Raw genomic sequence first — 16,907 nt, forward strand, 5'->3', positions numbered from 1 at the left:
ATCATCTCTTGACAATTCTCTATCCTTTCCTGCTCTCCCTCCTGCCTCTTCAAAGTCTAATAAATTCTCTTTCTGATTAAGTGCAAGCTTTTCATTCTGTTTGTTTTGTTAACTTTTGTATTCCTTGCACTAGTGTACTGAACTTGCTATATAGACATCCTACACTTTGTATTTCATTCAGAAGGTACAGTTCTGTGCCACACTGTTATTTTTCTTTTTTAAATAGCAGATACTCTTTCACTTGTAATAATGTTCTGAACTTCCCAGGTGTTTAACAAGTTTATCTTGTTTACCTCTAGCTGCTAACAAGTCCTGTGCTGTGATGTCTACCCACATCGTTGCCTGTTTGCTGCTATATAGACATAGGCAGGTAAGGCTTCCACGCTGCTCAAATAGCCAAACATTACTTTGGCCTGGTTGGTTAAAAAAATAGTACACATTTTACTATTGTATGACACTAATAAAAGAACAAAGATGCATTTAAATTAAAGTGGATTTCAGTTAGCCTGAGTGCTGATATTTTAGTTAGTAGTTAGCTTGAAGATAAGCCATTATTGGTGGGAAGATAATAAATATTCATGTGGAAATAAATTTTTGTAATTCAAAATGTAGTTATGCTTTTTAAAAAGAATACATTGTTTTCATTCATTGTATTAAGATTGTGTTTTAGATCTTAAACCCATTTGCTATTGAATATGCTAGCAACTCTTCTGTTAATTTTTATATTAGTTTTGCTGCTCCTTGGTACTAGAATATTATACCATGATGGCAAAATGATACTAATGTTTAACTGAAGTGTGTGCAAGGGGCATGGAAGAATTTTTTTTTTCTCCTGCAAGGGTGTTTAGCATTTTTTTCTGAAATTCCTTCTGTCTCTAATTTGAAACTTGTATTGCATATATATCAAGAACAAGTTGAAAAATACTGGTCAGATATGTAATCTTCGTAGTCGAGGACAGTATCGTTATTCCTGTCAGTCCAGTCTTTCGGATTTCCTAAAATAATGGGATCAAAAAAGCATTTTACAATGTGATCTGAAGCCATGTTGACAAAAACCAAAGAAAGGAAGTGCTCAAGTAAAAGCTTTTCCTCATGTACCCAAACAATTGAAGAGAAGTTCTACCAATTACAATATTCTCAGATAACTGATAGTTCATTTTATAGCATAGGTAATGGATATATGATATCTCTAACATGTTCTTAAAGAACAACTCGGGTCTCTGCAGGTTGTGAAATAAACCAAGCAGCAAACAAAAAAACTTGGATTCTTAAATAGTTGCATGGCTTTAAAATACAATTACATGTAATTCAAAACCTGTGCACTGCATTTCAGGAAAATCTCCATGAAAATAAGTTTTTCTAATATGACTGTTGTGCTTTGGATTATTGACAATTAGTGGATAGTTTATGTGTTTCATATATACATAGTTATGGGGTTTATAGATAAACTCCTCTGTAGAAAAACTGTTTCACTGTGTGATTCTGTTTTTATTTCTAGGGAACTGATCTTTCCAGGTTGGTAGAAGATTTTTTCTCCATGAAGGAGGAGGTCTTAGCCCGTGACTTTGACTTGGGATTTTCAGGGAACTCAGATGACGTCGTCATGCATGCCATCCACTTGTTGGGGAACTGTGTAAATATCACAAACACTAGCCGAAACAATGAGTTCTTCATCACTCCCAGCACAACGATACCTGCTGTCTTTGAACTCAACTTCTACAGCAATGGAGTATTTCATGTATTCATTAAAGAGGCCATTATTGGTATGTGTTGGGGTTTACCAAGGAAAGACTTTCTCTTGACCGTGAAGTCAAAGTATCTGTACGACCTCTCCCACCCCCCATTTTTCATGTAATTTATTTATATATATTTTTTCCCTCCTTGCTTCAGCCCATGTTTACTCTAACGAAACCAATTTTAAAGTAAACTTGGTTTTGGTTTGTAGAATGTTTCACTCATTTTTCTCATTATCCTTTGTCTGTCTTGGAAGTATTCATGTATCGGTCACTGACTTAGGCAAGGTGCCATCAGAGTTTTGAGCCAACATGGCAAAACCTGTGCTTTCATCACTAATGTTTTCATCAGATTCTGTTTCAATCTGACGTTAATTGGACATAAATGGAGTCGTGGTGAATTCTGTCTTTATTCTTCAATTGCATGATTAACGTTTGACTGCTTTTAGGCCTAGAAATAGACAAAATGAAAGTTTTAAGTTTCCTTTGCTATAAAGCTCTTTGGAAAAATAAACTTTGCTTGTATTTGTTTCTGCTCTAGCCTGCAGTCTTCATGCGGTTCAGAGTAGGAGGTACAGAAATGGTACCAATGGTACTTCTCCCAGTTTGATTAGTCAAGAGCACCTGGTCCGAAAAGCTGCCAGCTTGTGTTACTTGCTTTCGAATGAATTTACTATATCTTTGGTAAGTAATTGCATTAATTGTCCATATTTCAAATTTTTGTTCTGATTGTAACTGCACGTGTTACAAATGAATTGGTGGTTTCTTCAAGTGTCACAGTTTGGATATGTTCACTGTAAGTACAGTCTGATGGTAATGGGTATCAAGAGGTTGAATATAATTTGAAAAAGGAAGGTAGCCTTGTTCCCATTTGCTTCAAGGAAATGTCTAAACATCTGTTCGAATGTAGTTCCATCAGAACAATTCATCCAAAAGATGTCTGGCCTAAGATAACATGTGAATTAACTTGCCAAACTCCTGCACTACCTTGTTTCCTTGGCAAGGTGTGAAAAAATCAATCAGCCTGGTTTCAGGGATGCGTACTGAGCGCACGCCTGCTGCTCCTGCAGGTGCTAAGTGGATGATGCTGGGGTGAGCCTGCAGCATTGCTGCTGTGCTGGCTCTAGGCCCTTCCTGAGAAAGAAAGGCTGCTCACTCTCTCTCTGTCAGCTTCCCACAACATGAGGTTGGGCTTTTTAATGCCTTCTAACAGATTTTGTGTCGCTTATGTCATTAGACCATCACAACTATATCTGCATTCTGCCCAAACTATTTAATTTTTTTTTTTACTTAAACAAATACAAGTCTTTGAGAGTACCTATCTCATATGAGTTTGCATAGATGATTGAAATTATGCTGGGAACTAAGGCTCCAGATTCTACAGATATTCTTAATTTGCATAGGAGTGCAATAGTCACAGTGTGCCACACCTAGTACTTAGTGGCAATTTTAAACATGGCTTGACTTTGGTTTTTTTGTTTTGTTACAAAACACTGTAGAGAGTTGATGTTATCTCAGTTTTCAGACACTCTGTATACTTTCAATTTTAAGTGCTGGATTTTTTTTTTTTCTTATATGTAGAAGTTACTTAGAATTCTAGAGATTCTTGAATTAGTTCTTAAATTTGCATGCATATTTGTGCTTTTTTAAATGAAGCGTAAGCCAAATTTAGTAATTTTGTCTGTGCAGTAATTCAGCTCATATGGTGGGGTTCTTGAACAACTTATTCCTTCTGCTTTCAGAGTTAATTGACTGTTTTTTTTTTAACTTAGGAAATATTTCCTATGTGATTATGAACAATGTAAAAGAGGTTGGGTTTCTGATTCAGAGTTTCAAAACACACAAGGGAGTTTCTTAAAAGTGTGTACTTTCCTTGAAATTCCAAGTAATTCACTGGTATGAGTCTCACTGATTTTAGTTTTATGATTATATTATTCCAGATTTTTCAACAAACTAAAATTTGGTTAGGGGTGATTAAAAGGGGAGAATATTTAATGTGGGTTTCTACCATTGTAGTAGTGCATTTTTTCAAAAAGCTTCGACAAATTTTAAATATCCTATTTCACCATAATTTTTGTAATGTCTGCGTGTTGGCCAGGATAAGCATAAGAGTGGTGCATTGGGATTGTGCTGGTAAAAGTTTAATAACTTGCTTAAAAGGAATAATACTGCTGTACCTAAAACATTCATACTGAACGGGGAACTGGTGTTGCTGTAATGGGTATAATGGATGTGATTTTTTTCAGTGTATTTCTTTTGTTGTGCAGCCTTGCCAGGTGATATATCAAGTTTGCCATGAATCTGTGGAAAGGCTGATACAATATGGCATTCTTCTGGTGGCCGAGGTAAGGTGGTAGAGATACTGAATGAGAGTTTTCTTGTACATTAGCCATAGGTAGTTTATACTGCTTAGTTGTGAGTCTAATTCTAAATACCTGCTGTTACTGAAAGCTTGTAACAACAAGTCCGGGACTGATGCTACTTCATTCTTACATTTATAAGCATCAGACATTTGGGTGTAGTCATCCTGCGGTGCTGTGAATGACTGTGTGTGTAATTTCATTGTACTATTAAACCTACTAAGGAAGACACATATTTTATACTGTCTTGTAAAATGGGGATTTATTTATTGGAGCCCTTTCAGATGGTAGCATAGCTACGTGGATGTTTATTTTCTACTCTGCAGGAGTCAGTAGTCTAGATGTTTTGTCATTCTTTGATGCCTTTATATCGATCTCGAAATTATTGTAAAGCTACCCTGCTAGCCCAATTTGCAGTTTCGGGGAGGTACTGGAGTCGCTGGGTGGTGCAATCTGCCAGAGGCGTACACTGTAAAGAAAGCCTGGGGACTGGGGCAGCTGTCTCAGCATGCCTTTGCTTCCCAAACTTTTCTTGTGCACAGTAAACAAACCTTGGTGCCCACGAGGAAGCGACAAAATTTAAAGAGCACATGGAAAAGGATTATATATTTGTCTGCTTTCTTCTTGCAGCTCTCCGGTTTCAAAGGAGGCTAGAGCTGCTTCTGGTGTATTTGTTAATGGCCACTGCTTCTCTCTAATCTTGCTGCAGGCTTTTTGATACATGCTTCCATTTTGAATATATGTAACCATAGATACTATTTACTTGATGTACCTGGATATTATACATTCTCCTTCTTTGGATTTACTGCTGCTTGTTTTTTATCTGAACTAGTGACATGTTGTCATGCATTAGATTGTAATCATTATTACATAAATCCGAAAATGAATGCTAATCAGAGGATTAGGAAGAAACCTGTATGTTCCATGCCTGGAGACAGATGAGGAAAACAGGTGTGGACAAAAGTAGATATGCACCTCTGTCTACTCAAGTATGAAACCTGTCTTGAGGGTTCTTCTGTAAGTTTCAGATGCTGAGTCCGGTACTTCGCTGTTTGTAGCTTGGATACAGATAGCTATTAGGCAGTATATAAATATTTGTCTGTGTTGTCTGATATACACCGCAGATGGAACATTTGAATATATTCTGTCGGTAAATTTCTTAAACTTAGAAAACCTTTGTACCTGCTTACTACTTTTAACGTGTTAATAATTTGCATAATCAGTGCAAACACTGTAAGCAATGGTTATTTCATGATTTCGGACAGGTTGGAAGTGTTTGTGGGTTTTTTACAACCTGTTCTCTAAGAAGGTAGCAAGCTTCTGACCCTTCTAATTATTTTTAGTTTACTGCTGACATTAACACATTGATAAATTTCCCATTAAATTGAGTTTGATTGATCCATGTGGGTTTTTTTTTAATTTTTTTAAATTCTTTTCCAGTGATTCTAGTGTCTATTTCAAAAACTAAGAAGTATTCCTAATATGTAGTAATTTCTTCGATAATTTTTAAACTTACTTTGCTTCACTCAAAATAAAACGTTTGATCAGGGTGTAAGATTGGAAGGATGTTGTTCATTTGCCGCAGAGGGCTTTTTTGTTGTCATGAATATTGTGACAATAATCACATCTACGAGGTGTCTGTTATCCATTTGGTTTTAATCTTGCCTGATTCCTATTTCTAAGTGGCATAACTGTATGTGGGGGTCTTTCCTCAGAGACAGCACTGATGACCTTTGAAAAATCTGTCTGTTCTGCTACTTTGAGCAATAGAAATAATGGTTGACACTAAGGCTTCCCTTATTGAGCGTGTGTTTACTATCTCTAAAACTCATCTCTGAGATGATGATCTCTGAGATGCATCGTTGAAATTGAATGTTGCATCACATCAGACACTGATCAGTCAGGTGGAGTATTTCTGTTGCACCTCAGTTACTGTACACCTGAACTTCTGACATACCTGCGTTATTGCACAACAGAATGAAATCGCTATTCAAGTAGATCTTGTATGTATATGTTTGTCACTTATGCTTACTTGTTTCTAGTGGATTACCTCACTGTGCCCTTCAAAGGGAATGTTACAATACTTTACCAAGCACTTTACTAATTAATGGTTTTACTAAAATAGATGAAAAGCAAAGAACTGTCTTTCCCTCACAATATTCAAATTAAGAAATTCCACCAATGGTATTCTTGCTGTCATGCACTCATCAAAAAAGCCTGAAGAAATGCATATTTACCTAAAACACCTACCTGCCGATAAGTATAAGTGTAAATCCTTGTCCGGCTCCAAGGATGGATTACTGTGGGGCATTTGTAAGCTAAACTTGGATGGTGCTTGTCCGGGTGATTAGCGGAAGGGAATTGCTGTGATGCAACAGGGAGAGGGGTCTTAATGTCTCAACATAATCAAGGTTTAAACAATTTAGGGCCTTTGTGATTAAAACTGGCTTGTTCTGTTCTAACCAGTATCTCACGTGGGGACAAATGCAAGAACAGCATCATTAGAGGCAGAAAGTTACCACTTACAAATAGCAACTTGTGGCATTCTGCGTTAATTAAGATTTCAGCTATTGTAATAAAGACAGAGTTTATTACTCTGTATTTAAGAGGTTACTCTGTAGTACAGAGGTTAGCAACATCCACGTCCATATAGCATCTCAACTTTCTGTCCAAACAACTAAAAACACTTTCTTGGCAACTGCTACTGCATGGCCTCTGATAGGAAGATTCAGCAACACTTGAGAGGTTTTCACTTTTATGTGACAGGCAAACTAAAGAAAACCAGTCTTTTTTACCCAATGTCTCTTTTCTGTGTTTGTCTCAACCCTGTCTGGTTTTGGGTCTCACCTGCTTTCATTAAATATTGGTCAATGAATGGACTGACTAAGTCAGATGAGATTATAAAATAAACCTATTGTTTGCCTGGATTTGGGTTTTTTACCTATTTACCACTTTGTCTTTCAAATTTAAGCAGGATGATCAGGAGGATGTTAGCCCCAGTGTTACAGAACAGCAATGGGATAAAAAACTTCCCGAGCCATTATCTTGGAGAAGTGATGAGGAAGATGAAGACAGTGATTTTGGAGAAGAGCAGAGAGATTGCTACCTGAAGGTAATATTACCCTAAGGCTAAGGGTATTGAAGCTTGTTGCGAGAGATGCAAACTACTTGACTAATTCGGGAGGGATAATGATAATATGGGGTTTTTTGCTGGTTCTGTGTTAGTCTGCTGTGTTTTTCTGCAGTCAGTAAAACACCTTTCTCTTCTTCAGCTGTTTTCCCCATGGTAAGAAACATCAAAGAATCTTGTAGGGTGGTGGAAGGGCAATGGTTAGTGTCATGAAAACTGATAAAGGCTTAAGTATCTTACTGTCTAAATGTTTTATTCTTTACTGACAGCACATACTCTAAAAGGGGCACATCCGGCTGGTATTTATTTTCAGCATAAATTTCGCTTCATAGATTGGTCGTGTTGATTTTAGACATATTACCAGTTTTCTCACACAAACACTCTTTAAGGTATCTTGTTAACACTTGGAAACCTATGTCCGTCTCTGTGAGTGTATGGTAGCCCTTCTGTTGGCTGCAGAACAGTATGATGTCTTTAACTTTATCTGAGGAAATTAGTTATTGGAGGAGAAAAAAGTAGCATTGATCTGTGATGTACTGCGTCTATTTTCTCCCTCGTGGTAAACTCTTTTTTTGCTATGTTTTCATAACGTGCTGTGTGGTGCCCCTGTACTCCTTTTTGTACTAAGAATTATTTGGGCTGCTGTTTTGCCATGCGTTGTGTTGCAGGTCACTTCTTGTTTCCACTTGTCTCTGTCACTTAAGCTCTTGTTGCCCTTTCTTAGGTGAGCCAGTCTCAAGAGCACCAGCAATACATCACTTTCCTGCAGAGGTTGTTGGGTCCTTTACTGGAGGCATACAGCTCTGCTGTCATCTTTGTGCACAACTTTAGTGGGCCAGTTTCAGAGTCCGAATACCTTCAAAAGTTACACAGGCACTTAATAAGCAGGACAGAGAAGAATGTTGCTGTATATGGTATGTTAAACTGTTTTTGGAACTGGATTTGATTCATTCTGTTCCTCCTAGCACAAGGTAGCCTAAATTCAATTGCAGTTTGTTTACCTCTGGGTTTTCTTTCTTGCAGCTGAGAGTGCAACCTACAGTCACGTGAAAAATGCAGTGAAAGTCTTTAAGGAAATTGGGGTAAGTGTTTGATGATCAAAGTTGAAGACTGTTAAGTTTCACTTTAATAACAAGCACAATTTTGACAATTCGTAGAATCTGTTCAGTGTCAGTTTAAAATTTGTGAATGTATATGTGCAAATGTATTGTGGGGCTTGAGCATTTTGTTTTCCTTAAGACTCAGGACTGTAGGAGAAGAGCACACACTGCAGAACAGGGCACTTATTGCCCCTGAGAAAACCTGTCTAGATGAGGACTAGGTGACAAGACATTTTTATTCACAGCTCTACTCCGTGTCGTTATTGAACATCAGTGACAATGTTGGAAGGCTGAGAGCATGCTCTGCGCTTAGTAACAGCTAAATTTAAGTTTGAAGGACTACTTAAATCTTCAAAAAGTATTAGTTGTTGAAGTTTGGCTTACAAGTGATTGATGCTCCAGGAGAACCATCCTAATAGACCTCCAGTGTCCATCATGAGGATACAGGTGTTCTTTAAAATAAAGGATCAGTTTTGCACTTTACCACTAGCATTTTGAATTTTAAATCACCTATCTAGATTTTGCCAATAAAGAGTTTTTCTTTCATCAGAATGACATGGCTTCCTGAATGCCAGATGGGAGTTAGCATTATAATTTTGAAGGCATCAGCATTTAGGCAAAGTATTGCTAGATAAGGGGTTTTAAGTCCTATAATCTAACGCTAGTTAGCCTATAGTAAAGCCTATAGTAAAGCCTATAGTAAAGCCATCTTCCTGTAGACTGTGAAAGCTGTGAAGAAAGCACATATCAAATCCATCATTTTAATTCTAGTTTATTCTGCTGTTGGAAAAGTGGAACTAGATAGCATCTGCTGAGCATCAGTTCAGAGCAGAGCATCTCAATTTGTTTTCAAAGTGCTTACACTTTCAGTTCAGATGCCTTTTGAGTGCATGTTTTATCCCTTGCTGTTAGGAATTGGCTGTTTATTGTGCTGTGCTTATTTCTTAATTTCTCTTCCGTACCCCTTGAAGGGTTTCAACATTGAATGAATTCTAATAACACCTAAAGGCATTGCCATCTAAGCCTTCAATGCGGGGAAGGAGGGGGGGGGAGCGGACAAAACCAACTGGTAAATGAGGGCAACTTTAGTATAGACCATAAACATTTAATCACAAGAGAAAGGAGATTCCTGTAACATGGTCATACTCACTTATATTCATGCTGTGCTTTAGGTCTTCAATCAGACTAAACAAAGAAGAGACACTATTCTGGAACTAAGCACTACGTTCCTACCTCAGCGCAACAGGCAAAAACTACTGGAATTCATCATGAGCTTCATGGTATTATAGACCACATACAGCACCTTTGTCCAGGGACATGAAGACAGGTTTTGAGACTGTGTCAAAGCCTGGGGACATTTGCTAATCCTTCAAAGTGTAAGGTGCCACTGTCTGGGTAAGGCCTTCTCTGACTTGAACTACTGAAAGACAAGTGCCTTCTTATGTATGCATTTTGGGGTTTCTTACAGTCCCAATCCTGTTGTAATCCAGCGATACTCAGATGACATTTTGGATACAAGTAATTAAACATGTTGCAAAAAATAAGATAAATTATTAGAATTAGGTTTAAAATGAAGAGTGAAGTTTTATCAGTGTTATGTTTTAAATGTACTTTTAAAGACTGTAACAGATGCACAAATACACATATTTGTGATCTGTAGCTAACCCTGAGATCTGGAGTTTAGTGGCAACACAGCTTATGTCATAAGCAAGTAATTTTCATTCCTATTCAGTTTTATTGTTCTAAAGAAATGGTATAAAAAATTTTGCTTTGGCAGGATATATATTTCATGGATAAAGCCATAGTTTTTCATAAATGTTAACATAAATGCCAAAATTCTAATGAGAATAACAGTTACAGACATCTGAGAATAATGATCATGTAGCAGATGATTGTGAGAAACATTGTTAGCAGGCACACCTTGCACTATTAGAGCTGTGTAGTGCAGTGGTAAATTGCACTAATCACTGCTGTCGTGAAGAATGTGAGAGTAACGTTCTTGTTTTTATTATGGCATCTGTCGTTCAGCCAGATGAAAGTCAGGAGACAGTTGCCTGAATGTGAATATCTTGTAAAATCTTAGATTATTATTTAATTGAAAAAAGCTATTAAGTTTGTTTTTTTTAATTGATAGGATGTTGGATATCTTTTTTTTAAAGTGGATTAAAGACTTGATTTGGTGAAATAATTTTTAATTTTCGCCCTAAAAATTTCAGCAATAACTTTTGCGATTCTTTGGAAACGAGCGTTCATACTGTATTCTGTTGCTGAGCAGATCTAAATTGGCATGAAGTAGTAATGTCTAGAAACACAGAAATACCATAAAGAATGTACTTTTGACTCTGATCTAACTGACTTACAAAAGAAAAAAAAAAATTGCAGAAAAAATGAATGATGGATAAATTCTGTCCTATGAAACAGTACTCTGGTCTTGCGATTTGATCCTTTCGCGTGGAGGACTTGCACTGTAGATTTCATCTTTCCTTCATGTGAGCGGAGATTAGATTGCAAGCTTTAGTCCTGTATTTAGTACAGCTGATCTAGCTGAAGCAATAACTTGGTGGTATGTGAAGCTGGTTTGCTTGTGAAATGTGGTTTTCCTCATTTAGATGGCCTTCTATATGAGGGAAATCAAACATTTCAATTACTGCAATGTTTCGCTTGATTCTTGCATCCTGGCCTTGTGAGCAATCCCCCAAACTTCATCTTGTAATCTCTATTGCTTAACATAAATCCGGAAAAGCATACTTGAATCCCAGCATTTGCACTGTTACGCCAGCACGAAACTGATGCACACGATTTGAGTTTGTGGCCAAGGAGCTTGCATTTGTACTGCACATTTGTCAACAACAATATTTCTGTAAATTTTTTTATTAAATGCTATTAATATTTGAAACCCGCAGTTTATAGTTTATTAGCATTATACTGTTAGCACTGTGAGACGCACGTGTTTTGTCACTAAACCGGGTGCTCTACAACACTTAAAGAATTTCTGAACCAAAGCTAAATTAATACAAATAGAAACCGACCCTAGAGTCGCTTTTGTTCTTACGTTCTTCTGCTGTCTCAGCAGGATAGTGACTACATCGCACATAATTTGTTTTGTGAAGTCTACTAGCTATTTAGAAAACAGTTTCATCTCATACTAGCTAATGTGCACTGTTCGTTAACCTGGTGAATGAATGCTCCATGGTTCTTGCTGATGGCTTCCATTTAATGTCAAAAACAGACTAGGTGCTTCTGAATAACGAGCTTTCATAGTTTACTGCATTTCAGCAAATCTGAAGTGTACTAACAATGATGATTGTACATAAAAAAGCTTTTTAAAAATGAAGCAATATGAAGCAAACAAAACTTGAGTTGTTTTATGAAGAATGTTCTGCCAGCTGACATATTAGTTACCATAAAGCCCAGTCCTGTGGTCACTGGAGTGTTCTGGCTAGGTTTTGCAACTAAGATAACTTAAGGCTTACATTAAAAAAAAATATAAAAAAAATCTGGTTAATATAAATCAGTGAGTGGGTAGGATAATAATGCATGTGAATACACATTAATGAATACATTTAGTATGCAGAGGGAGAGGGCACCTCTAAAACTGGTTTGAAAAAATCCTGCATGTGAAAATCATATGCCACTGGAAGCCTTTGCATTCTGCAGCAAGTGTGTTTGTATACATATATATGCAAGTGTGTATATTATGACACACGACAACTATGCTTTTCCCTGAAAATAAAGCACAGAATATGAAATTATCGGGCTGTAACAGTCAAAAACTAGAACTAACACTTTTGCACTGTATTTACACCTTCAGTGTCTTCTGATTTTCTTAACCTCTCATGTTTCCTTTGCTGATAGAATGACAGGTTGAGTTAATTTCAGTAAAGTTAACCAGTAAAGAAGAACAGACTGGCCCTGAATTACCACAAATGTATTTTAAGACTCTCCTCTTACAAAGACTTACATGAGTCTCATCATATGAGCATATTACTCAGGTGTGCAAGTCCTTTTGGGCCAGGATCTTTCGAGAAACTTAACCTTTCCATGTGCATCCTTTAGCTCTCACATTTTTAGTGATGAAAATGTAGAATTCCACTTCCCATGCTGCCACAGCTGCCCAGGCCCTCGGGGATCACAAACTTGTTAATACATTTGCTTTCTACTCCCACTGACGTTGGAGGCATACCTGCCTTCTCTTTGACAGTATAGGGCTTTATTCACCGGTATTGATTAGGAAGCGGGTACGCACGCTTGCGTTCAACGGCCTGCCTGCTCCTCAAAGAAGCGTCCGAATCACCACGTAGAAGAAGGTTGATCTGGGAGGTGATGTAAGATACTGTTGCTCTTGTGTTTCTGTGCTAACGAGCCTGATACTGCTTCCTTGAGAATGTTACCACATTTTACCTGTTACGTGTAATGCCGTGTAGAAGCACAGAGGTGTACTGGAGTCATTTTAATAAATTAAACCGTTTGCTAATATGACATTTAACAAGCTCTCGTAGTGGTTTTTTCATTTGGTTTGGTTTTGTTTTGTTTTAAATAACCAGCTAAGATAATTCATTCAAGAACTCTGTCCCGTTCTAAGCAGTTTCTGAAATTAAACCGTGAAAAGCTTCCATTGCAGATGTATCTCTAGCAGTGTATGCACTGGAGCAGAACCATTTAAAAAGCGGGTCAAGGTGACATCCTGACTCCTGGGTCACTGTCTGTTTTGTTGTGAAGTGGAGGTGCTACTTTGCCTCTCTGTTTCCCCAGCCCCACAAGGCTCTCGTACGCTGCCGCTTCTTTTAAAGGCGCTAAAAGTTCCTCTTGCCTTCCAGGGAGGGGTGGCTCATTCAGGAGTCTGGGAGGGCTCCGGTGCTGCAGACTGTCCCTTCTTGTCCTGGTTTCAAGCTGACCTGGAGCGCAGTAAGCACCTGTCAGCAATTCTGACAGCATCTGGCAAATGTGAATCAATTGGAGTGGGGCTTTAATATAATAAAACCTGCATAGATGATCATTACTTAAATTGAGAAGGAGGGATGCTGTTTCACCCTTCAGAAAAAAAAGAAGGTGTAATCAACTGATTCTTTAAGAGGCCTCTAGCAATGTTCACATGCAAGCAAGGCTCGGTTAATTGACAAATCTAGGCTGAGCTAGGAAACTAAAATCCAATTATTGTCAATAGCTTGAATAAAACGCAATTCTTATTGGTGATGACCTTCCGTGTTATTCTTTCTGTAAATGTCCTCCTATTTCTCAGTCTTTTAAAATCCCAAATGTCAGATAAAGCACTTATCTCCGGTTTTTGCTTAATTCGGTTTCCTTGTAATAAAAGCTTGTCAGGCTTATTTAGAAGGATCACTTGATTTGAGCGCTCTGCTTTGTTCTCTCTTGTGGTACACCAAGTTTTCAGCAGCCCCATGTTTTCAGGGTAAGATCCACACTGATCTGAATTGCTGCTTGAAACGTTTTCGTTTCAGTCTTTTATAGATGTTCGTTGCACTTTGCATTTGCTGGGTGAGAAGTATCATCCTTATTAATTCTTCTGTAAGTTGGCCCACCCATTAATGTAATTGTCCAACAAGTATCATAGTTGATGCTGTTATTAGAATAAGGAACTTTCTGGCTTTTGAAAAGTTGATTGCTGCGTGTTATGCCACAGTTCAGACATGAGAGATCGTAAGCCCCAAAGAGACTTTTAGATTTCATCTGTCGTAAAGCATTGACAGTTACAGAAACAAAAGCGATTTAATTAATTATTGTATTACTATTAGTTATACAAATACATGCATATGTAATTATGCAATTGATATTTCAATAAAAGATGTGTGTGATAATTGCTACGAGTAATTTGCATAAAAAGGATGTTCTCCAGCATAGTAATAATATTGGTTCTTAAACTGATAGTACTTGCGGTGTCTGGGTCTCAAATGTTTTACAGGGTGACAGTCTCTGACAGGTGAGGATCAGATAGCGGGGCTGAGGCCCCATGAAGTTCAGTGACACCCATGAACCTATTCTTTTGCTCCTAATTTGTATTTTCATTAGCAAGCAATGGTAGTTGGAGGAAGGCTGCATCTGTACAGGTACTAAGTGTGGTTTTTTTCTCTCCTTAAAGCACGATTCACAGTCAGAATGGAAGAATTATGGAGTGGAAGAATTACTATTAGTAGTGCATCTGTTCTGAGTCTCATCTGTACAGTCCCTTCATTAGTGACCTGGGGAATGGAAGAGAGAGTTTGCTCTTTACATTTGTAGATAACAAGATGTGGGAGAGCCGGGTAGTACACTGGGGGTTGTCATGATCCCAATGGTAATGATGCATTTGTGGGAAGATCTGAGGGTAAAAAGAAGAATGCAATTCAACCAGGGAAGTACAAGGTCTTACAGCTGAGAGAAGAAAAACTGAATGCGGAGGCACAGGAGAGGAAATAAACTGGCTGTGTAGCAATTCCTTGGAGAAAACTCCGATTTACTGGCAGATCACAAGCAGAACACGAGTCAAAAGTGGCACGCTGGTATGGAAAGGGCAGACGTCACGCGCAGGTACCTTACGTCTGCGCATGAAGGACAAACACGGGGCAAAGCTTTCCAGTCCATTCGGATTGATAAGGTCCCAGCTGGGACACCAGGTTCTGTTTGAGCAGCTCTGTTTGAAGGATGATGTGGGCAAGATGGAAGGGAAAAAAACGGCTTTTGTTCCCCCCACACCCCTGACCCCTGTGGAAAAGAAGAGAAGAATCTGGATTATTCCCAGGTTGGATGAAAGTAGTGAATTTAGTCTTCAGTTACAGTGAAAAGAATCAGGTTAGAGACTGTAAACTATTTTTACTGTAAGCACAGAGAAGCACCAAAATAAATGGCCCGAGTGGGCTGATGTTTCCCTTGTTCTGGGTGTCGGGTCCCTGTCGCTGCCAGATGTGCCATGTGGTGGTGAGGGGAACGGACGGGAGGTGAAGGTCTGCTCTCCAGGTCCAGGCACCTTTCCCGGGAGAAATAGAAACGGGTTTGTGCAGAAGCAGCTTGGCCAGGCTGCTCTGCCTGGTGGTCTGCGGCTCTTTAGCCCGGAGTTACGCTGCTTGTTCCTACAGTCCTTCAGGAATAAAATACAGGAGGGCTTTGTTACGGTTGTTCTGTAAAACTGTTTGTTTAGTGTCAAAAAGCACGCGGAGTGCCAGCAGCGCTGAGGAAGGGAGCAGAGAGGAAACCAGGTAACATCGCTGTGCCTCTGCACTGCGTCTCGAGTGTTGCGCGAGCGCTTTCAGGGAGAGCCGTGTAGGAGCCTCCTGCCTCTGCCCCTGGTAAAATCCCCGGTGACTGGAAAACGGGTGAGGAATCTTGCCCCTGGCATTTCCACCTTCCAGGCTGTTCTTGGCAGATTACCCTAACAAATTACAAATTAACCCTGTAATCTTTTAACAGATTACAGTTTAACTCTGGCCCCGCTTTGGAAGTGCTGAAAGCCGAGCGATAGTTCCTGTGTTTTGGGTTTACCGCTGCCGTGACTATTGCGTTATCCCGGGAGTTCAGGCTCCAGTGATTGCACCTACGCAAAGAAAACAACAACAGTTATAAATGCCACAGAGTTGACAGTGGCACTATTTTAGCGTAATACGTTTCCTTTGGAAGGCTTTCCAGGATCCTCCAAGAATACTTAAGCGCCGGCTCTAAGTGAGCTCCGTACTGTGCGACGGCGGCTGTGTAATTGGTAGCCAAGCCGGTTTGTTAACGGCTGGTTGGAGCGTGTCTGTAAAACGAATGTCCCACCTCTCATTTATTGTCCTCCTTCAGATGAGGCTGAGGAAGGGCTGATGGAGTGGGCTTATTCCCCGGTTAAGCATTCTGCATATCTGTGGAAAGTTTTACAGCCTGACCTTACGGCTACGTTAACATACGTCTTCTCCAAATTTAGCTGAAGCCTCATTTTAGCGGTGGTGCTCGGCGCCTTTCAGAATCACACTTCCTCTTGTCTCTGCAGGATGGAAAACGCCAATTAAACTACTACCTGCCAGAAGGCTGTAAAAGCCCCTTTTCAGCGTCGATATTTCCCCTTCATTAAACTTAATTATCATAATGCAACACCTTTGCCTGCAAGCCTCTCCCTTTGTCCCTCTGGCTGGCCACTTACAGCCTCCAGTTTCCCCAGTTTCTTCTTCCTGTGTGCTACAAGTTTAGGCACTCGTCATCCTCGTGACCGTTCGTGTTCCCAGGTGCTTCTCACCGTCCTTCTGAACAGCAGCTCTTTGGTTGGGTGACTCAGCTCTCTCATTCAAACAGAGCCCCCAAAATATAAAAATAAGCTCCTTTAAAATCCAGACATGATGATTAAAAATACTGAATAATTTTTTACTTTTTTTTTTTTTTTCTATCAGAAAATCCTGTTTCCTTAAAAATCGATGTGCTAAAAAGCAGGTGTATTTCTGAACTTGCTTCTTTATTTTGGCAAGGTGTTTGTGAAAGAATTAAATCTGAAGAAAGACTTCGCTTTGAAGTAATATGTTGTTCAGTTTGGGGTTTTGAAAATGAAGGTAGAACAAGCTTTTTCTCAAAAAAGTTTTCCATAAAAACTTGGAACAAAACAATTGGATTTGAAATGTTTGTGATG

The 16,907-nt window shown here is 38.9% G+C and overlaps 1 protein-coding gene across 1 annotated transcript in view; it reads left to right on the forward strand.

Annotated features, from left to right (window-relative positions):
* GPAM (glycerol-3-phosphate acyltransferase, mitochondrial) overlaps window positions 1–16,518 on the forward strand; it is a 36,709-nt gene extending 20,191 nt beyond the window's left edge. The window contains exons 15-23 of the mRNA XM_082486259.1: window positions 300–370; window positions 1,499–1,763; window positions 2,275–2,417; window positions 4,001–4,078; window positions 7,065–7,205; window positions 7,948–8,137; window positions 8,247–8,305; window positions 9,496–13,228; window positions 14,421–16,518. Of these exons, the coding sequence (XP_082342385.1) occupies window positions 300–370; window positions 1,499–1,763; window positions 2,275–2,417; window positions 4,001–4,078; window positions 7,065–7,205; window positions 7,948–8,137; window positions 8,247–8,305; window positions 9,496–9,612 (1,064 nt within the window). The 3' untranslated portion in view covers window positions 9,613–13,228; window positions 14,421–16,518. The remainder of the gene's footprint in view (window positions 1–299; window positions 371–1,498; window positions 1,764–2,274; window positions 2,418–4,000; window positions 4,079–7,064; window positions 7,206–7,947; window positions 8,138–8,246; window positions 8,306–9,495; window positions 13,229–14,420) is intronic.
* Window positions 16,519–16,907: the final 389 nt, after the last annotated feature.

The sequence above is a fragment of the Vanellus vanellus genome, assembly GCF_965231255.1.
Source record: "Vanellus vanellus genome assembly, chromosome: 7".
Lineage (NCBI taxonomy): Eukaryota > Metazoa > Chordata > Aves > Charadriiformes > Charadriidae > Vanellus > Vanellus vanellus.